General features: G+C 38.7%; 1 protein-coding gene across 1 annotated transcript in view; it reads right to left on the reverse strand.

Annotated features, from left to right (window-relative positions):
• Positions 1 to 1,226: 1,226 nt before the first annotated feature.
• Positions 1,227 to 23,250, reverse strand: part of tafa3a (TAFA chemokine like family member 3a) — a 120,558-nt gene continuing 98,534 nt past the window's right edge. Inside the window, exons 3-5 of the mRNA XM_085275012.1 lie at positions 20,026 to 20,175; positions 19,091 to 19,215; positions 1,227 to 6,089 (exon numbers count right to left, since the gene is read on the reverse strand). Coding sequence (XP_085131138.1) covers positions 6,078 to 6,089; positions 19,091 to 19,215; positions 20,026 to 20,175 — 287 coding nt within the window. The 3' untranslated portion in view covers positions 1,227 to 6,077. The remainder of the gene's footprint in view (positions 6,090 to 19,090; positions 19,216 to 20,025; positions 20,176 to 23,250) is intronic.

Raw genomic sequence — 23,250 nt, forward strand, 5'->3', positions numbered from 1 at the left:
GCAAACCCAGCAGATGGTGTTTGTGTAACTGAGAGCTTTGTTTTCAGTGAGCACATTTTGCATAGTGCAAGACCCCGCTTGATTTAGATCTAAATATGCACTGTCTTTTGTTTCTCTTTTTTATGAGTAGGAAAATTAGATTTGTATATTTTTTCAGTTTGTTTGTTTGATTAGATAAGCCCAAAACATGAGCAAATTGGTTTAGTGCTCTTCAATTATTTAGATTTATTATTTTATTACATTTAGATGTTACCAAAGGGGAGGGGGGTACCATTGGGAAGCTGCTACTCTGAGATAAGGTTTACCTGAAATTTAGGTCTAATAATGGCCTTCCAATAAAAATAGGATTGGCGAGTCAGTCTCATCCACTGCCAATAAGACGTGTGCATCTCCCTGACCACAGCTAGAAATGCCATTTTACTGACATTATTTTCTACTGCAGATGGCTGACCAGGGAATTTATTCCTGGGAGGAGTTATGGGAGGATTTTAATCAACAGCTTCAGAGGCATCAGTCTGTAAAAATTGCAATGAAACTAGCTATAAGCTAATAACCTACGCACTATAACACACCTCAAAGAATTCCATTAGCAGGAGATACACTGGAGAAGTTTAATGTGCAGGATGATTTAAATGCAATTTCTGAGCTATTTTTCTTCCTGATAAGAAAAAAAATAGGGAGGAGGTTTAATAATTTGACAGGAAAATTGCAGCATTTAAAGACAATTCAGCACAAAATTGAAATGTTATTGGCTGTAGGAATATATTTACCCAGCAACTATGACAGTGGCACCAGAGGTGTTCAGTTCATTTTCAAACAAATGTTCAAACTGGTTACCAGTATCACTAACTGATGTCACCTGGTTCCAAAGATTAATACTCTCATCTCAGTTATGATTTACATTCATTATTCACAAAAAATTTTAAAAGCACATAAACCAAATCCAGTACATTTATAGTAATTGTACAGCCCAGATTATAAACTTAACAGGTTAAAACAGCAAAGGTTTTGTACAGACCAGCATCATCCCTGTGCTGGAAAAACTGGCATGCTAATCAGACCAGTCTGGCTCCACAGTAGGGGTGTCAGAAACACTTGTGATGACTTGGCAAAAACATTTAGTGTGATGTGTTTTGTCCAGTGCATTCCAGTGCAATGCAATATCAAAAAGCAAAGTTGCTACATTGACAACTCAAGCAAGGATGCATTCCTTCTATCACGCCAGATTTCTACTTGCAGTTGTCATTAAAAATATCCTGTGATTCCTGTCATGGTAATTTTACAGTTGCAAAATTACTTTACTGTTGTGGATGCAAAGAAAGCAAACAGACTCAGGGAAACTTTTAAAGACTTTAATGCTAAAACTTGGGTTTAAAGATGATCGATGGCGTAGGGAGCTGTAGAAAGCGTGACTGCTGGATGGAGAGCATAGTTTTGGGAAATGAGGAGAGAAATGGAAACCAGTCTCTGTCTTGGTTTTGGAATTTAGCTTGGAATGGCAGTGGAATATGGAGGGAGGCTAACCAAAGGTTGGTTGTATATGCAAAGCAGGTAGGGCAGACCATCAGGCAAGGGTAAACCTGGCTAGAACAAAGTACTTTATAAAGAACAAAACATAAAACTAGAACCAAAACCTTGAAACAACTGATACACCTGAGGTTGATAAAATGATCAGGTGAAGGGTGGGTGACAAGGTGCAAGGTGACAATGTAAGACGAATGGAACTACAGGACACAGAGCAGAGGTAGGAGGGGGTTGCTGGGAAAAACGCTGGAGACATGGCATAGGCCATGTCATTCTCAAACTTTCTCATAAAGTGCTATCTATTGTGCTATCGCTTTCTTTATTTATAACTTTTTTTGTATTTATAGTAACTATGGGAAGCAATTATGTCTTGCAGTTGTCTTCAGGTATAACTATTTTATCCTGGTGTTTTCCCATTCCCTCTATCAGTCTCACTCTCACTAGCTCTCTCTCTCTCCCATCTATCCAGAGAAATTCCTAGATTATCATTTCATCTCTCTCTCTACTATGAAAAATCCTTAAAGGAGACACACACACACACACACACACACACACACACACACACACACACACACACACACACACACACACTCACACACTAAAAGGTTAAAGGTGAAAGGAGAATGAGAGACTGCTTCTAGCTGACAAAAAGTCTATAAAAACTCAAATAACCCATTGTTACAACACCAGTATGCAGAAAAGCATCTCTGGATGCACAACCTTGAACCTTGAATTAGTGGTACAGCAGCAGAAAACCATACCGGATGCCACTCCTGTCAACTAAGAACAGGAAACTGAGGCTACAATTTTTACAGGCTCACATGTTACATGTTTGATGTCAACAACCTGAAAGCATGGATCTGTCTTGCCTTGTATCAATAGTTCAATATAATGTGGAGGGGTTAATACTTTGGTCCCCGTCATACCGACTGAGCATAATTTAAACATCACAGGGTACCTGAGTATTGTGGCTGACCATGCCCATCCCTTTATAACCACGGTGTGATTGTTGCTTCCTGCTGGATAATATGGCATGTCAAAAATTATTTCGTGCTGGCTTCTTGATGTTGACAGTGCGTTCACTGAACTTGAATGGCCTTGACAGTCAACAAATCTCAGTCCAACACAGCATCATTGAGATGTGGTGGATTTGGGAAATTCAGATGAGCAGCTAAAACTTGTGATATGGATCAAAATTACTGTTTTCTGCACCGTGCTAAATCTACGCCACAAAGAATTAAGTTCTGAAAGGAAAACAAATGCATCCAGGTACTAAAAACTGTGTAACTAATGAACTGGCAGGTAAGTGTAGTCCTTTTATTTTCTAGTTTCTAGTAAGTTTTTTGACTTTGTAGTTCTTTAGATTTAACAATTAGCTGTAGCTCAGGAGGTAGAGCAGGTCATATACTCATTCGATCCCTGGCTCCCCCAGTCTGCAGGCCAAATATCCCAAAAATGCTCTCTGATGCATCCATTGGTGTATGAATGTGTGTGAATGTTAGAAAGTAAGCACTAAAAAGCATAGAAGAAAGTATTTGTGTGAATGGGTGAATGTGGCATGTTGTAAAAAGCGCTTTGAGTGCTCCAGGAGAGTAGAAAATAACTGTACAAAAATCAGTCCATTTAACAACAGTAATTGTTTACTCGTTGTTTGCATGTCTGCCTGCTTGGGTCCTTATATATCGAAAGCTAAGAAATATATTCGATGATATACTACTCATTCAGAGTTGTAAAGCAAAATCAATTTTGTAGTTCTACAAGATCTTTCTGATATAATGTTACTAAACAAACAAATGCTTAATCACACTAGTGCCCAATTAGAGCTGATTGCGATAAAGTCTGGAGTGAGGGCCACAGCAGTTTCAAGTTTTTTTGAAGTTTTTGAAGTTATTTAACTTCAGAAATACAGAAGTAAATGACAAAATTGTCAAACAGCCAGACCTCAGCTTTGCACTGTGGTTTCCAAACACAAAACCTGTATTTCCATTCAACTTCTGTGAAGGTCTTTTATGGCAAAGCAACAAAACCCAGAGGAGCAATGGTATGAAAAGATCTTTCATTATTAATAGAATATTAGCCCGCATAAAGGTGAATGACTGAAGGATTGTGTTTCAGCACTGCAGGGGCTGTAAGTGCACAGAGGTTAATTCTCTGATCCAAGGGTAGATTTGTATCATTGTTTGTAGATAGAAAGGGTTTTCCAGGGGAACGGATTCATGTCTTCTCCCTCTTTTCCTTGGAGCACTGTGTTAGATTGCCTGGTCTGATTAATCTTAATGAATTATGCAAATAGCCTTTATCTCAAATGATTTAGCAATGTTTCTGTATTGTTTTATTAATGCACTTATGAATTACTCTGTATAATCACATAGCTTTTCCTCAGCCATTCACTGTTTGTAATTCATCGCCAGGTCTTTATTAAATCCATGGTGGTCTCCAGTGAATTGCATGCAGGAATGAGAAATTAGTCATTACTGTAATTTAATGATTTCTAACCAAACAAGAGGCAACCTGGATCACTTAACCATAGCAAACCTTCTCATTCCTCCCCTTCAGCATCAGTCCCTGGGGTCTGGTCTTTGGGAGCAAGCTTTTTACATTTTTTGCTTAATTAATTGTGTTTAGTATAAGAAGCATTCTGTGGCAAATGTACCGCTTCACTTACAGATGGAAATTGACTTAGAAAATATGAAATTCCTCATAAAGTGAGGGTTTGTTTTGAGTCTAGACTGAAGCTTTTTCTTTTTTTCTCTCTTTTGCAATCTCTGGATTTATGAAAGTGTAGCACAAAGTAATGTTTGATTTTTAAAAAAAAAAAAAACTTACAGAAAGAAATTACTAAAATGCCATTTTTGCACAGATTATATGATATTTTCCTAGAGTCATAAACATGACACCTATAGAGGAAATATACATTATAATTTATTTTATTATCATATCAGAAAAGGGTGGCACATAATATACTGTGATTTCCTGTCCCTAAAGTATACATCACATGCAGGTGAACTATAATTGCATCCCTAACTTTCTTATGACTTCTCTAAGAAACCCAGTTCTAACCAATTTTCATGATAGAGCTTCCCGTCCATCAGTAACTATAATAACTATATTATATGTGTCAAGATGAACGGACGTTTTATTTGATCTTTAACTCCACTGATTCAAATGGCTACGTCATTAGGGCTAAATAATCCTGTGCCTTTTACTGATTGTCTTCCAACCTCCTGTTGTACACTCTTCAGTCTAACTCCCTCAGAAGCTTTATTTTACTACACATAGTAACAAGGATTTTGGATTTATAACAGAAAAAGCCTCATGGGATCTCAAAAAACAAGTAAATAAGTCCTATAATTTGATTGTGATGGGTAGCATTAATTTAATGCAATAAACCAAGGATGACACTAACATCTACTTTGGGAAATGAACCAAATAGGATTAAGGTTGTTTAGGGTAAGAGATAATTATCTCCCTGGACCAGATTTCAGATACTTTTTTTTAAGTCTGTTAATTTTGAGAAGAACATTGCAATGAGATTTCACCCATTTGTATTTTTGAACATGGCCTACTTTTGCATTTGCTGATTTTCAGATTTCAAATCCACCATGAACACAACCTTGATTAGCTGTGAGCTCTCCCCCTCTTCCTGCTTTTTTTGTCAGATTATTTGCTTGACCTGCTAATTTTAAGTCCCAACAGCTCCTGCCTATACAGCACTATGGCCTGGTATGCAAAATGCCTCAACAGAAAGAGAAACTGTAAAAAAATAAAAAAATAAAAATCAAACTTTCTTTTTTAAACAGCAATATCCATTAAGTTAGATTTATTGATATAATACTGACATTTGTAATGAATAGTAGTCACCAGGCTTTGAAAACAACAGATACCATTAAAACATTTTGGCAGAACTGAGCTATGTTGACCCTTGGTGAGCTGTAGCGAAACATCTTACATTTTTTTCTTGGTTTCATTGTTGTGGCATTGTCTTTTTGTCTTTCAGAAAGAAGACTTGACATCCTAACAAACTTAAAAAAGACAAAACACTTTAAATTAACAAAAAGAAACAGAAGAGATATCTGCTCCATAAGGCTAAAAGGAACGGAAATGCTTATGATCTCACGAGATCAACACAGATATGCATCAAGAGTCCTGGGGCTCTTTGTGGCAAGAAAATAACACAAGTTTCACATCACATGGTTTTGTTTCAAGAGTGATTTTTTTTTCTGTTATCCAGAGTCCTTTAGTCAATATATATCTTCACTGTTGAGATCTCTAGTCCAAAGGAATAAAACTATAATACAAAGAGAGATTTGGTGGGCAGTAGAGTTCAGAGACAGCTACTGTTGATGCTAGATCAAATGTCAGGAATTTGTTTGGATATGTAGTCTTATACGATGCTCCCTGGTCCCTGGTTCATTCACTTGAATGTCCGTGATTGTTGTCCTCATTGGTCCCTGGTTACCACCAATTCTCAAAACACGACATCCAATTGTCCAACGGTGTTGATCAAAGAAACAGTGTCTGGTTTCAAATGAGGTTATCCTTGAAACAGACGACTATCGGGTGACCTAGAGACAGGGAAGAAATAAGAAGTTAGGAAGCAGAAGGAAATACTGCAAATGGTTTGTGTTCTTATTTGACTATTTATAAGGCCAGTTATGGCATAAACTGTTGGTGAAGGTTTGTTTGTTTTAGGTTGTTTGTTTTAAACCTGCCCACTTTCAGGTATTTTTTCACACATTGAAATCTGAGGCATTGTTTGAGCATGGATATCTCAAAGTGAAGACAAACACTTCACTAGCTTTTCTTACCATAAAATTGAATCAGGACTTGTAATTTGGCACACATGCAAATATAAGTGTGCCAAATGAGTATTGGCTCATTAAAATATGAAAAAAGCATGGCATTCATAGTCACAAACATGAGGAAAAGGCTATTTCCATTCAACTGCCATGATGGGTTGAGCAAATATGACAGAAAAAAAACTATCAGTAGATTGCCCACTTGAATTCCAATATAATTGGAAGATGACCTGGGTTACTATATATAACTAAGAAAATTGTCTAAGATGTTCTAGAAATATTTAAAATTAAAATGTTTAAAAAAAAATTCTAAATGTTTTAAACATTTGATGATTTGAAACAAACTAACCTATCTATTCATTAAAAAAATCCAAAATACATTTCTGACGCTCATGATCACTCATAATCAAAAGGTGAAAATTATCACACAAAAAATACCACACTGCTGCTGTTATAATAAAAAAGCATAATGTTTTTGCTTCGTTATGACTGAGAACTTCTAAAAGTTGCACACATTGACCTTGGAATGCATGTGGATGTTGAGCATAAATAAAACGCTTAATGAACATTAGCATTGGTGATTGCTGATTATTTTAGCAGCAGAGCTTTATGGCCGTGTTTGCCTTTTGATCCAGTACATTAGTCGAGACAAAAATATTTAAATAATTCAAAAAACAATATTCACATTATATACAGATGTTCACAGCACAGATGTTCACAACACAATCACCAGACAGTGTTCTTTGTAGAATTAACTACAAAGTGATGTCTTACATTTTCATCCAGCGCCAGCTTAAATTTCCAATCTGTTAAATAAATTGGGTTATGATGAAATACCTTCAGAAGTAATGTCACTGCTGTGTACCTCAGCTGAGCATGCCTGGTTCTAATTACTAAACACCAAGTATCAAACTAGTAAAGAAATTGTTATAATACTTTAATATTAAAGTAAATAGTCGAACTTTAAATATACAAAAGTCAAGCTAGTACTAAAAAAATATCCATTACCATTGCTATCGATTCTTACCATCTGACTCGCCTTGGAATAGTAACTTTTCCATTAAAAAAAAAGTTCTTGTTTTGATGCTACATCTTAAGCAATTTATATCTCTTGAAAGTCTGACAGGTTCAAGGTGCTCATTTTCCCAGCATGGTATGTTTATAATTCTAAAACCTGAGCTCTTACAAAAAAATGGCACTCAGTAGTAGTCAGATGTAATGCAGTGTGCATCTTGGTCAATGATTTCCATGCAGACAGAGGGAATATTATTATTCATGATGGCATACAACTGGAATAAGTATTCTCAGATGTTTTCATGAATATTAATATAATGGATTGAAAGATGCAGTTTGTAGCTACTACGCTCACTTTAAGCAAATCTCTAAAAATACTCTGGGAGGTGAATGCTGTTCTTTGTTGGTTTGCCGTTTAAAAAGTAGAACACAAGTGACTCTGTGACTCGGCCTGTGATGCTAGACAGACTTTAATACCAACACAGACACACACACACACACACACACACACACACACACACACACGCACACACAGAGACAGACAGGCAGAAAGGTTGATATAAGAACAGGTGTTCCTGTGTGAATATTTGCACTTTAGTGCTATTCAGTTAGAAGTTAGCGGGGTCTCACCAGTTGAATCAATAAGGACCTTACCACACACAATCAGTGTTCTGAGCAAAGCAATCCAAAAGCTGTATTGAAGTGTGATCTTTCTGCTGCTTAGAGCTGCAGCTGATAATACAGAGCTTGCTGTTTGGGGAGCCACAATTTAATTTTCACTTCCATGTGGCAGTCCTCGGGAATCACGGGTGTGAGAGACAATTTGAAAATTAGTAGGTCTTATATTACTTTTGTAGGAAGCTGTAAACGGAGTAGATTCATGGTGTGGCTTACAGTTTTTTACAGACGCTAGGACACATTTCCCAAAACTTAGGTCACTTTTGCAAAACTCTTCACACAATTCTCCTAACTGACCCTCAGCCTGGCAAAGCAGGTCATTTCACATTCAAAATGCACTACAACTACCAAAACACTTTATTCAGGTCTCAAATAAACTCATTCTTCCAGAACACTAGCAAAGGTTGACAGCCGACAAACACACTTTGTCACTCACAAAACAATGACCTAAAAAACACTAACAACATGTAGCATTACACAGTGTTTTCTTGTGTAAAACAAGGACACATCTCTGTTTATAATTTCAATATATGTTACTGGAATGAATCAGACATCATGCAGAATTCGTTAATATTTGTTTATGTATTTTTATTTTTTTGCACTAAGTAATCCCAAGATACAAGAATTTGTATACACACCATCCACTGATACACATACAATAGTAATGCTATTCTACTCGGTCTTCTCCATTTGGCCACAGGTTCTCATCCACATCACATCTTATGTCATCTAGGGCAATACACCTAGGAAATAATCTTCTGGCTGCCAGAATTGAAGGAGTTGAAAAATTGAAGGAGTAACACCTGTGTAGATGTTCATCTACAATGAGAATCAGCTGTGGCTGGTTAAACTGCATTTTTAGATTTAAAATATGTTTCAATAAAATATTGCTGTTGGATTTTGCTGTCTTTTTAGTTTTTGCTTTGTGTTATTGTTTTGGCCATAAGTTTAACAGTTTTGAAAACAGTATGTAAGCACATGCAAAATGTCCTGTCCGTACAAAGATTTTTGGCAGTTGTTGTGTCTGAGTGAGAAGATAATTCATGAAATTTGAGAGATGTAGTCATTGAAAGCATTTTGTGCCAAAACAATGATAACTGATCCTCAGTTTAGCCCACATAGACTTCTGTTGTGCTCACTGTGTGAGGAGTTTTGCAAAAGTGACCTAAGTATTGAGAAATGTGTCCTAGCGTCTGTAAAAAACTGTAACATGAAGTTAGGTCTGGCGATTTTGTCAACAGTATAAGAGAAAAATTTTGGCACATTATTACTGCTACAGTGTCCTAGTGTGACCTACAGTGAAATGCACAAATACACATGAGGGTAGAATTATTAGCCCCCTATGAAAAGTTCAGTATTTCCAAAGTGCGGTTAAACAGAACAAGGAATTTTTGCAAAAGCTTTTCCAAACATGCTAGTTTTATTTTGGATGTTTAAAAAGAACGCACTTCTAGTATGCATAGTATTTCTCCAAGTTGGCCTTGACATTTGATAGCGGTTTGAAGGTCTCTTCTGTTTTCTTGCTCGGCAACCTCCCAGGTAATTTCTGTTCAGGGTTCTCATGATTGTCTTATTTGAGGCTACAGTATTTCTCTCCAGAGTCTTTGAAATCTTTTGCATCAAACCTCCTTCAAGCTTGTTTTCTATTGCACATGTCACGATCCTGGGTCTTATGACCCAGTGTTTTGAGTTTTAGTTCATTTTGATGTTTATAGTATGTTTAAGCTCATTAGGTTTCCTATGTTCATTTGCTTATTAGTTCCCCCTTGTGTTTTCAACCCCTGTGAAGTCTCCCTTGCCCTTCGTGTGTTTCATGTCTGTTGTCTTATGTTGTCATGTCTGCCTCTCATGTTTCCAGTTTTATTTTGAAGAGATCTCGTGTTTTTATATTATGGATTATGTTTTGAGTCCTTTGTTGTACTGTTTCTTGTTTCCCTAGATTTCAGTTATGGTTATCATAGGTTTAGTTCTTTGGCTTTGTAATATGGCTTCCCTGTGTTCAATGTTGTGTCTACTGTGACCTCTTTGTACCATGTTTCTGGTCCCTATAGTCTGTCTTCTCAGTTGCTGTTAAGTTTGCATGTTTAGAGTTCAGTCAATGTGTTTCCTGTTTTACTTTGAAGGTCCATGTCTCATGTGCGTGTTTCTAGTTTTGCTTCCCTTGTCTCGTCCAGCCTGATTACTCCCAGCTGTACTCTCCTTCTGTGTCTCATTCCCTCGTTATCCCTCTGTGTATTTAAGCCCTGTGTTTCTCTTTGTCAGTGTTGTAGTCTCCCTCATGCTGTGTGTGATTCTCCCCGTATGCATTTTAATTAGCTTTTCCTGGTTTAGTTTTGTATTGCTTGTGTTCTATTTTCCAGCAATAAAGCTGTGCTTTTGAGTTCAAGTTCTGTCCCCGTGAGTTTGCGTTTGGGTCCAATCCCTGCCTGCCACACAGCCGAAACATGACAGCACTCTTTGAATTTCTTCATGATACTTCTCACTCTAGTTCGTGACAATTTAAAATGTTGTGATAATGCCATGTCCTGATTTGTGAGCATCAGCATTTCATTTTCCTCAAGTCTAAACTGATTTATTTTGTTTTTTACTATCATTCCTTCTCAAAGGACACCTTAAACCCTTTCTGCAGTTTTTACACTACGTGTAAATTGGAAGATATCCCTCAGTTTTAACTTGATGTTTCAAGCAGTGCGTGTGCGTGTATCTCCATGGTTGGGGGGGGGGGGAGATTATTTTATTTTATGCTTTCTAAAGAAACTACTATAAAATGTTATGTTAAAAGTACAAAAAAGTGGTACATTTTTACAAAAACCTCATCTGTATTTCTGTTTTCAGGCCATCCGTTATTAGATTTGCACTTATTATTATTGTATTGTTAAAAACTAACAAACAAAACAAAAAATCTCTGTTGAATCAGATTACTTAATCCCTTTGCCTGTTTAGTTGTGTTTTACTTCCTGCTTGATTTGCTAGCTGTGCTGTGTTTCTGTTACTGACTTTAACTTGCCCTGTCTCGTTATGTTCATCATCTTCAGCTGTGTTAGTTCTCCACCCATTACTTCTCCCATTTGTCGTTTGTTGTGTTGTATGTGTAGTTGTGTGTCCTTGTAGTAGAACATTTCCTGTATTGGGATTCCTAGTGTTTTCTGAGTCTGGATTCCCTGTGCTTCTTGTACATTCCAATAAATCTTGGATGTTTGGATTCCGTGGTTTTGCTCTTTGTTCATCCCCGGATGTTAGACTTTGTAATTTCTTGACTTATCAGCATTAAAAGCTTGTTAATATTTTACTCCTGTCTTCTGCATCCTGTATTTGTGCTGGTAAATTACCACCATACACGCACAGTCTTTTCTATGACACATTGCATCCTTATTTATAATATTTAATTTTTAATTATTACATTTCACTTTATTGCTCAGTAACTGTGAAAACCCCACAACTTCTTTTATACACTGAAGATGTTTTCTATTGTAAAAGGAAAGTTAGAAAAGTACAAGTACAAACACATTTGTGACTGCAGAAGCAGATTCTAACAGGCATTTGACCTCTTAAAGAACTAGTGACAGAGAGAAAAAGCTTGGACACTAAACAGAGTAAAACCACAGCAAAACAATGTTAGCAGTCACAAAAACCTGAAGCCTAGCAAAAGCTTATCAAAGCATTTAGCATTCATTGGTTTCTGGGTGTCATTGTGATGGTTGCTGGGGAGTAAACACACAAAGGGGAATCAGCAGAAGTCAGCTCCTTCGGGTTTAGTGCTTAAGTTGCTTCAGGATAAAAGACCACACTTGACTGTTCAACCGGAGGTCAGTCACATTAATAATCTAAGACTCCGCTTTGGATGGATAGCTACTGAAGCACACGTATGCAGAAGCACATTCGTGTATACACTATTGCCATATCCATGAGAATCAGCACATCATTGTTAAGTAACAAAAAGACTAATTCACAGTTCTAGAGTTTTCATTGTGCAAATTACATAGTTGATGTCAGCCTCAATCAATGATTTAAAAAGCAAAACAACTGTCATTAAACATATTTAGCTCATCTTTCTGAGCTGTCTATTGATTAAACATTTGCTGAGCATTTCCCTGCCTTTTAACTCTAAAAAACAGTTTTATTCTCATGCTTTCGACTGGCAATATAGTTGGGATTCAGTTTCAAGAAAAAACTACCATTGTGTTCATTGATATTTTCTTTTATAGTCATTTTAATCAATTAGAAGATGGTATAGGGTTCCCCGTTGGCAGATGTGTAATGATGAGAGTTTATTTCAGGCCTGGACGGTGGAAAGAAATTCCAATAAGGTCGCTTGTCATTACTGGACTAGCAGCTTTGGACTAACAGGTTTGTTTTGAGACCAGATATAGTGTGAATAACCAGCATCAGCACTGTTCTGCTTTTCCATTACCTTTCAATGAATTTACCTTTGTGTTGGAGTATAAACCATCTATTTAAAGGAATTTCTCATGCTTATTTCTTTCTTGTTGTTTTAACAATACGCATTTTCCGTTATATTTTGGCCAGTAAAACTTATTTTCTCATGTGGATATTGTCTCGGAAAACATTAGATTCCAGCTAGGGTTATTTGTTCTCTCAGCTGAACTGCACCTATAATTTATCTGATACATTGTAGCTAAAATGCATACACTTTACACAGTTATGTTAGAGAGAACAAGAGATATTTTCACTGGTTTTTTTTTTGGGTTTTTTTTGTTTTTTAACAGGAAAAAAAAATCTCTCTTGGACAGCTATCAATCAACACACTTCAACACATTCTCTACAAGCGGCACCTGTCAAGTGGAAAGCCTCTCTTTTTGTTTTGTCTTCTGATTGATGAGAAGTGAAAAGCAGGAACAGCCGAGGTTATAATTCCTGACATTACGAGCAGAACCATAACGCTAGCTGCTGCTGGACATGCTGAGAAAGAGGTAACAACTGGAGCTGTCTGAAAAGGGGCCTAGGGAGGTGTTAAGACATCTACTTTACTGATGTGACTTCATCATAACTGAATTTACACTTCTTTTTAATCGAAGCAACACTGCTGGGCAATAAGTACTGTAGGAGGCATGTACTGCAAAGTCTGTTCTGGACCCTTAATGTTCCAAATATGAAAAATAACTTACAGACTGAAGAGTGTAAACTGAGCTCAGTCTTAAAGCAGTATTGTAAACAACAGTGGGGTTACCTTTTGTTCTCTAAAGCATTTCTGCCCACTGGTTTTGTAAAGACACCGATAAAAGCTGTGAAGCCAAAACAAACTGTAAACTTGCAAGTCCTAAGTTCAAAGAAACCAATATGCAGTGTACTGTAAAACCAGGCCACCTCTGACCTTTCCCGTTCTGTACACGGACTTACTTAAATTAATGTAATTATGACTGTTATTGGACTTTTTACACTTTACCCAAATCACGTATTATCTAAAAAATGGAGTGTAAAATATAATTTTCACCAGGGTTTATGTCTTTCAACCTAAGTTGTAACCAAGACTTAAAAGGCTTACATTTTGAATCACTGAAATACTATTTTTGGATATGCTCCAGTTTCATTTGTTGGGATTTCTATTCAGAGAGTAATAGACTTCACAGAAACATTTACTGCACCAATGCCACACTTAAGAACCTGAGCTCAGTCCTCAGGAAACCCTCCCTTCATTCCTCAGAATGATGCTAACTGTTGAGATACTCAGGTACAGAGCCCTCTAGCAAACATAAGCCGTCCCTGGCTTGCTCTCTGTGGGAGGTAGCAAGGCCATGAGCATGGAGCGACCCCCGCTGACTCCCTAATCAAAAAAGAGTCGAGGTTCTGACGGGTTCTACTAGCCACCTGGACCCCTGCTCGTCTGTGCCTCTGTTTCTGCTTTCCCATGGCTGTGTGAGAGGGCATGAATTATTAACCCGGCTAAAATAAAAAGCTCTGCTTCATCCCAGCCTCCTGTAGGCATGAATAATGGAAGAGGCAGCTCAACTACAGGCGTTTGGTGAGTCAAACAGTGGACCGTGATGGATGGCTAAGGGCCTACTGTGTCCCCCCTCCTCACCTACCATCCACTTCAGGTCCACCACACCCTCAAACCCAAAACACACTTCCAGATAACCTCTATTAATCTCCAGAAGTGCTCCAGCTTGAGCCCTCCTGGCTCCTTCAGCATATCCCACTCGACAATTTTGCTTCCTGGGGGAATATTTGTTCGTTGTTTGTTTGTCTTTCTCCTGCCATTGCTTGCCTTTGTTTTGCTTCTCTCTTGCACTTTGGAAGTCAAATGCAAGCCTATTCGAAGGCAGGCTGTGATTCAAGCCTCCTCTCACTTAACCTTAATGCAGAAACCTTGAGGATGAGATGGCAACATGGTATACGAATCTGATCAGTCATGCGAAACATTTCGTTCATCAGAGGCTGCAGTTTCCATCTTGTATCAGTGACCTCAGTGGTGTACAATCACATTGTCTGTTACAGATACGATAATTGTTTTTTGCTTACAAAGTAGTCAACTACCAACTGCAGTGCAGACTCTCATGATAATTGTATTTCTATATTTATTCTAGTCATATAAAAGATTATATCTGACTTTCAGCCTGTAATGATTTAATTGCTTTGAGTGTGAAATTATGCATGCAGAAAAAAAGACAAATGTCTTATTGCATATATTAATGAAGCACAAAATGAATATCCAGTAATCATTTTGACACTAAATATTTTGCAGGCTGGCTGTCTTAAAACAAGCTCAACTGTCAACTTGTGATTAAAACCCTGAGCTCATTTCATGATTTAATAATTGTAATTCATCACAAGTGCTATTTAGATATGTCAGATTATCTCTTAAATCCCCCCAAAATTACATTCTGACAGAAAAAGTTTAAAGAAACCAGTTGTGACTAATGTTACAACAATTGGCTCTGATTAAATAAGCATTCCTTTTGAATGTTGCTTAACAGGAGCTAAATATAAAATAAACTAAAGCCATAATAAAATATACAGCATATGCTATATTTATCTCAGGTCATCTCCAAAGTTGTTTAAGAACATGGTGAAGGTTTGGCAGTATCTCTATTTATATGCATTGTTATGATGTAGCTCAGGGAACATATCTCTATATCGGTCCGATAACATACCTATCATCAGTATATGAATGTGTGATATTCTTCATTTCTTAATTTCACATCTACTATAATGTGTTCAGCATATGTATACACTAATGGAAAACTTTATTAGGTACACCTGTTCAACTCCTTAACACAAATAACTATTCAGTCAATCACATGTAGACATGGTGAAGATGACCTGCTGACATCTTGATGGGAAGAAAAGTGGGACCTTTCTTCCCACTTTTGACTCAAACCAAGCATCAAAAGTACAAAGAAAGTTCATTTAAGTGACTTTGAATGTGACATGGTTTTTGGTGTGAGACAGGCTGTCCTGAGTAATTCAGAAACTGGTGATCTACTGAGATTTTCCTGTACGACCATCACTGGAATTTAGAGTGAATGGTGCAAAAACTAGTAGTAGAACAAATCTCTGAATGTACAACAGCATTGAACCTTGAAGTATGTGGCCTCCATTAGCAGCAGAAGACCACATTAATGTTACTCCTGTCAGCTAGGCTACAATTCACACAGAATCACTTAAATTGGACATCTGATATTTAATAATTCTTCTTCTTTATCATTTTCTGCTGAAAAATTCACATGTTAGTACCCATCATTGGATGGCTGCTTCCATCCATCCATCCATCTTCATCCGCTTTGTCCGGGGCCGGGTCGCGGGGGCAGCAGCCTAAGCAAAGAGGCCCAGACCTCCCTCTCCCCAGCCACCTCCTCCAGCTTATCCGGGGGAATACCAAGGCGTTCCCAGGCCAGCCGAGAGATATAATCTCTCCAGCGTGTCCTGGGTCTGCCCCGGGGCCTCCTCCCGGTGGGACATGCCTGGAACACCTCACCCAAGAGGCGCCCGGGGGGCATCCTTGTCAGATGCCCGAACCACCTCAGCTGGCTCCTTTCGATGTGGAGCAGCAGCTGCTCTACTCTGAGCCCCTCCCGGATGGCCGAACTTCTCACCCTATCTCTAAGGGAGAGGCCAGCCACCCTTCGGAGGAAGCTCATTTCTGCCGCTTGTATCCGCGATCTCGTTCTTTCGGTCACTACCCACAGCTCGTGGCCATAGGTGAGGGTAGGGACATAGATCGACCGGTAAATTGAGAGCTTCGCTTTTACACTCAGCTCCCTCTTCACCACGACGGACCGGTGCAGCGTCTGCATTACTGCAGCTGCAGCCCCAATCCGTCTGTCGATCTCCGGCTCCCTTCTCCCATCACTCGCGAACAAGACCCCGAGATACTTGAACTCCTCCACTTGGGGCAGGAACTCATCCCCGACCCGGAGTGGGCACTCCACCCTTTTCCGGCTGAGAACCATGGCCTCAGATTTGGAGGTGCTGATCCTCATTCCCGCTGCTTCACACTCGGCTGCGAACCGTTCCAGTGCGAGCTGGAGGCCCTCACCCGATGAAGCCAACAGAACCACATCATCTGCAAAAATCAGAGATGAGATTCTGAGGCCACCAAAGCGAAAGCCCTCTGCCACTTGGCTGCGCCTAGAAATCCTGTCCATAAAAATTATGAACAGAACCGGAGACAAAGGGCAGCCCTGGCGGAGCCCATCACCCACCGGGAACGAGTCCGACTTATTGCCGGCAATGCGAACCAAGCTCTTGCAACGGTTGTATAGGGACCGAATGGCCCGTAGCAATGGGCCAGACACCCCATATTCCCGCAACACCTCCCACAGGACACCCCGAGGGACACGGTCGAATGCTTCCAAGAGGATTAATATACCTGTCACAAACCTCAAATCATCTCTAACTGGTTTCTGGAAAGTAACTGCACTCAAATGGCTTCCACAATCTTGATCTCAGTCAGCAATGTGCAGCTGACAAATTTGCAGCAACCGTATGATGCTGTTATGCTGATATAGACCAAAATCTCTGAGGAATGTTTCCAGCACCTTGTTAAATCTATGCCACAAAGGCAATAGAGGATCCAGACTGATACCAGCAACGTGTACCTTGTAAAATATCCAGTCAGTGTACAATACCATGCATTTTTATTGCCTTCTTTACTTGGAACCAAGCGTTTTCCAGAAAGCCTGATTGAGCTTTTCAGTCCAAAACAGTTTTAAACTGGCACCTTTCACTCCATGGCTGACGCAGTTGGATCATATATTACCGTAATTGTCGGGCTATAAGCCGCTACTTTTTGCACAATCTTTGAACCCTGCGGCTTTTAGTCAGGTGCTGCTTTTCTATGGATTGTCCATGATTTTTGTGGTATCGTAAGACGATTTGTTTTGTTTGTTCTGCTGTTGTACGGCACTACGTTGCCTGATCGGGGTTCAAGAGTGGTATGTTGGTCACATGTCCGTCCGCCAGGCAACGTAGTGCCGTACAAAGTAGCACGAAAAACAAACTTCAAAGTAGCGCTACACGTTCAGCGGGAGGCGTGGATGATGAGCGGCGATAAACTTGCGAAAAGCAAGTTATGCCCAACTCCACCAGTGGATTCTGACAGCGTGGAAAAGTGTGAAAACATCCACGATCACCAACGGATTTCGAAGGGCTGGACTGCTGCATGATGGAGAGGAGGACACCGCCATGGCCCTTCTGAGGGTGTTTGACTCTGACACTGACAACGAGGATTTCTTTGGTTTTGAAAGTGACAACGAAGGAGAGAAGCGGAGAGTGAATGACGAAGCCATCCTGAGCCTGTTCGTTTCCGACACTGGAGAAGACGACTTTGGTGGTTTTAGTGCGCAGGAAGATGGTGGTGAATGACTGACTTTTCTTCTTGTTAAAGCCGTGTCACTGCACCTGAGCCTAAAAGGTAGGCCGAATCTATTTTTCTGGTGTGCTGTAGGTTATTGTTTTGTACTACATTTGTTACTCATTTATGAAGCACAGTACATGTTTCATACTTGTAATTACCGCTACTTGTACATATACCTAAAAAGTTATGCAAATATGTACCCATAACTTGTTTTTCAAAATACTAATAAAAGTGATGTGTCTCCAAACAGCCATCTCTTTCCTGACAATTCCCTTTGTGCATATTCTCTTACTTATGATAAGTCAACAGTAAATACGGTAAACGCATTTAGCCTGTCAGCTCCCTACAAAGTTTCAATGATTGTGCCAAGGTGGGAAAAGAGGATGTAATTGTCTGGTGTATTTAACAACACTTGAGCGATCATCCCGTGTCCTGCCTCCTGCAGCTCAAGCCAGGCAGTTTGTTCACATAAACCAACCGAATTTTTCTAACATAATCTAGAATTTGGATGATTGAACACAGTCAGAAATTGTCCAAACTACCTACTTTAGCCTATTGTACGTTAAGTTCTATTGCTACTATTTTGCTAATATAACAAAACTAGATTTGTTTTCTGGCTAGCTATACCAATCTTCATTTTACACATTCCTTGGTATTTTGTGGATAAAATTGCTTTTGAGTTCAGTTGTGCCAAAATAAACTGAGGGTTGAGGCCAGAATTCTTTGGCTTTAATTGTATTGCATGGAAGAGTACATTTCAGCAGCAGCTTCCCTTTACATCCTGGTCTGCCCCAGAGCCTGCTGCATTGCCGAATACCTCATCTAAATGCTGCAACCAAATTAGTAGCTTAAGTAAAATACAATAAACTGACTGTAGTTAGACAACAAAATAGGTCTAAAAGTAAATAGATTGCTGAACTTAACTCACCCCCTTCCAGTGCAGAAGCTGATCGCTTCAAGATACACTTCACTGATTCTCCCCTGTGAGTCACATCTTCCTCTCCTGCTGCCTTCTACTCTGCCTACTCTGATCTCATTCATCTGAAGTTAATGAAAAAAAAAACTTTCAGTGCTTTCTTAGGTTTTCTTCCTTTTTTCTTTCACCTCGCACCTCCCCGTTATTTTAGGGTCACATTTTCTTACAGCTTTTATTCTAGGCTGTGACTTTGTTATCACTGTGTCATTGTGTTGATTTTAGCAATTTAATGAATGAAGGCGCGAACCCACTTTTTACTTTCAAACACAGAACTCAACACACCTTAGTTGTCTTAACTTTGTTTCCTGTACTGCAGCTCCATCCTTTGAGATCAGGCAGCACTTTACACTCTTCTCCATCCATGCAGGGATGCATCTGGCACCACCACTTCTGTGCAACTATGGATGCTGGGAGTAAAATAAAAGTGGAAATAAAGGAAAAGAGAAAAACAGCAGAGTAAACAATTAGGACCATGCTGTTTAAATATGTAGCGTTCTTCTGCTCTGACTGAAGTAACAGCAAGTGCCTTTGACTTCTATACACAGCACAGTGATTAACGAGAGCACTTTGATCTCTAGCTGGTGGTGGAGACCTGTCAGTCCTGCTCCAGAGTGTTTTCAGGCCTGAATTACAGGGCATGGGTCAATGTCAAGCCAGTGAGAGTAGTGAGCAGGTGTGTTAAGGTGTGTGGAGGATGAATGTTTGTATGTAGGAGGAGAACAAAAGCGTGCAGCAAGCTTATGCGTCAAGATTTTTTGTTGCTTCAAGGAGGCCTATAGGGCAGAAACAGCTTTCCCTGACATTTCTAAAGTGAAGGGAGAACTGTCAAAATATGGAAGCCTTGTCAGAGATATTACAGTGAAAAGAGGAGATAGGGATCGATTCACCTGTAACTGAGGCCACTTTTGACATAATTTTAAATGACCTGGCCTTCTGTCTATTCCACTGAACATGTCTGATATAAAGCAGACAAACAGCTGAGCGAATGAACTGATAAGTGAATTGATTTGAAGATTATGAAGCCTTTGGGTTATACAACAGCAATCTCAACATTGTATTTTTTGCTTCACGAGAAACTCCTTGTGCCAAACGATCAGTGAAATAAGCACCAGAGGCACAGTGACAGGTGTGACAGGTTTACACCGTGCCACATTTCTACCCTAATCAGAATTTGGTCTCAAATCATCACCAAAACTGTAATGAGAAGCTTGGCATACCGTCTACACAAGATGGAGCTGCTCTTGTTGTTCCTGCCACCTGTCCAGGGAAGCAGGAGCATTTGACAGTCTGGGATCGCTCTTCGATCTTGTTCTTGTTGCAGCATCGATGTGCAGCAATTACCTCACAGGTTCCTGCTTTCACATGAACTGGAAACACAAATATACACAGTGGTTAGAATATATGAGACGGCCTTTTTCAAACTGAAATATCTCTCACCACAACAACAAAGCTACAAATACCAAGACTCTAAATGGGTAGTTTGTATAGAGTGTTTGTATTTTTTAATATAAGAGTGTTTTCTTTTTCTTATAATGCGTGGTATGTCTTGATGCATTCTCAATCATCCAAGTAAGTAAATCTCCAAAAGCTGATTCTGTTCATCTGGACGTATATTTTTTGGATCCACTGAAAATCACATTAAATCGTTTAAAGGAGCATTGCGTTAGGAGATCTATTTAGCCAGTACTTTGGTCACAAGAGGAGGAGCGCATGTTGTGATTGTGGGAGAAGCTGGAGCTCCCATAGAAAATAACTGCAAGCAGAAGGGTACAAACTCAGGGCCGTCTTGCATGGAACCAAAACTTTCAACCACTGAACCTCTATTCCCTCTCTGAACGTCCAAACTTGTTTTTGATATTCTGCCCCATTCCCATGTGGTTGCACTAAAAATGTAATTCTTTGCAAAGGTTACTTTCTAATACAGATTATCTAATTGTCCTTACCTTTCTTGTATCATTTAGGGAAATTAATCATACAGAAGACTCCAGTGCAGTTGATGGGAATCATTTTAAATATACAATTTTGACTAATTACAGTCAGCAGTGGGCTTGGCTAAAAATAAATTAAAGTGCCCATTTTTATGGTGATGGATGAACATAGTAAATAGTGCAGCACATTTCCAGCATTTGTGGTACACTAAACTAACCAGTTGCGGGTGGTACTCTCATATTACTGTACAGATATGTAAGTTTTATCAGTTTTGCAAGAGAGCAAAGAAATTTAAAGATGCCCAAAAGCTAACAAAATGAATAAAAACAAGGTACACAGGCATCTTTTGGTAATATGGTGTCAACTACCCAGCTATTAAAGTATAGTACAGCTCAAAAAAACTTTTTTTTTTAATTCAGAAAGTTCAAATTTCATAGATTCTTTATTGGTTACCTCTAAATTAAAATATTTCAAGTCCTTTTTGCTTTACTTTTGATGTTCATGGCTTATAGCTCATGTAAATGAGAAATCCAGTATCCTAAATTTTTAGAATAGCTCCAATGATCAGTTAGAAGGATTTACAATACAGAACATTTCCAATGAAATCCAATATTTAATCTAAAAAGAGAACATTGGTCCAAAAAGGCATCTGGCACTGTTCTTTTTCAACTTAGTTCAGATAAGCAGGAGTGGGTTGACGTTAGCTCTGACAGTTGCAGCCTCTTTCCTGAGGATATCTGTTTGCAGTGGCTCTTGATGGTCTGACACCAGCTTCTGTTGTTTGTGCAACTTTTCCTACCACACTTTTCAACTTTTTATCAATATGCTTCAATACAGCAGCCGCACAGCCAGCTTCTCCAGCCATGACCTTCTGTGGCTTACCCTCTCTGTGGAGTGTTTTGATGATCGTTATTCAGATAACAGTGAAGTCAACAGTCTTCCCTATGATTGTGGTTACATTCATTGAACTAGATGGAGACAGCTATATTGTTTGAATAGTGATTTACTCAAGTTCAAAATGGCATATTCTAATAATTGAACAAATATTTGATTTTCAAGCGTTACAAGCAACAATTCTGGATTACTTGGATTACATGGATTAGTAATATGAAATCCACTGTACAGTTCTTTCCAACAAAACAAGTGTTCTGCAGAGCTCAAGAGAAAGTAGTCATCCAGTATGAAAGATAGTATAAAGCATAGTGCTGAGAAAAGGTGCAAGAGAGACTGTTGTTAATGTTTTGTCAGGACACGAGTTTTGCCCCATAGAAGACTGAAAAACATTTCCCTTTGTGCTTTCATGCCTATATTATTATAAGGAGAGTCCCACTAGTACCAATTATCTGTTATAGTGAAATCTTATTTGAAACACCAAAACACCATAGCTACTTATATCCAGGTCATACCCCAGGTGGAGGAGCCTGACTTTGAACTCCATGTAGCTCCACTGGTCCACATACCATATCCTTGAGCGGCATACACAATGCAGCTCACCCATAGTTGCAACCAGAGGACAAAAGTAACACCTTCGATTAGGGTAAGCCTAATCTAACTGATAATATAACATCAACAAAAGACATAGTTTTAAATTATTTGGCAAAATAATGGCAATACAATGCAATACCAGTTACAAGGACATTGTTTTTACTGTCATTAGCTTTGATGAAACATCAATACTGCTCTTTACATTATATTCATTACTTTTCTGGATAGACCCATCTCAATGCTGTGCATGTTTGTGTTTTGGTACCTAACAAACACTGCTGCATAGGTAAAATAAATAAATAAAAACAGCATCTGAAAAGTTCTGACAATACTATCAGATAAGCCTTAATTATGTCTGTAAAGATTTTCCAATTTGGGCCTCTTCTTGAAAATAAATTGCAGCGAGCTTCCATCTTCCCATTAGCTAGCAATCCTGAAATCTCATCTACAACATTAAAAACATTTTGCTTCCAATCAATAAGGTGCTATTCACATTCCCACAAAAGCCAAGACAACAATTGACGATTAAGTGCTTTTCAGTGAGCAGAAACTTACTGATGCAAAAACAGGTCAGGCTGCATGCCCTTGATGTGATTATCTTTAAGCCACCAGCACGCCCCCGGTCAAAGTTAATTTCAAAAGTTGGAAAAGCTTTGTCAGAATATTCAAACTTTGTTAAGAGATAGATGCACACGGACAATAGGTGATCCCTAGAGGGGCAATGGGGGAAGATAGTCATTGTAAATTACCTTATTGTGAGGGAAAACAAATAGAGCATTAACTGATTAGTCATTACACCTTTTATATAATGGATATAATGGATTAATAACGGCTTACATCAAAACAATATAATTGCATCAACTCAAAGATAAGGCTAGATATCACATTCAAACCCTGTCTGAACTCTGATGTGCTTCATTTATATAGTTTTTTTTTTTTCTGTATACATCTCCACGCTACCATTTTTCTCTAGGTAAAAGTCTCAGTGTGATTAAAGAAAATGTTTGTTTCTTTCCCTGAATGACCTG

Source organism: Mchenga conophoros, linkage group LG5, assembly GCF_057382185.1.
Source record: "Mchenga conophoros isolate Kocher_MC1m ecotype Shallow Benthic linkage group LG5, M_conophoros_male_GT1.1, whole genome shotgun sequence".
Lineage (NCBI taxonomy): Eukaryota > Metazoa > Chordata > Actinopteri > Cichliformes > Cichlidae > Mchenga > Mchenga conophoros.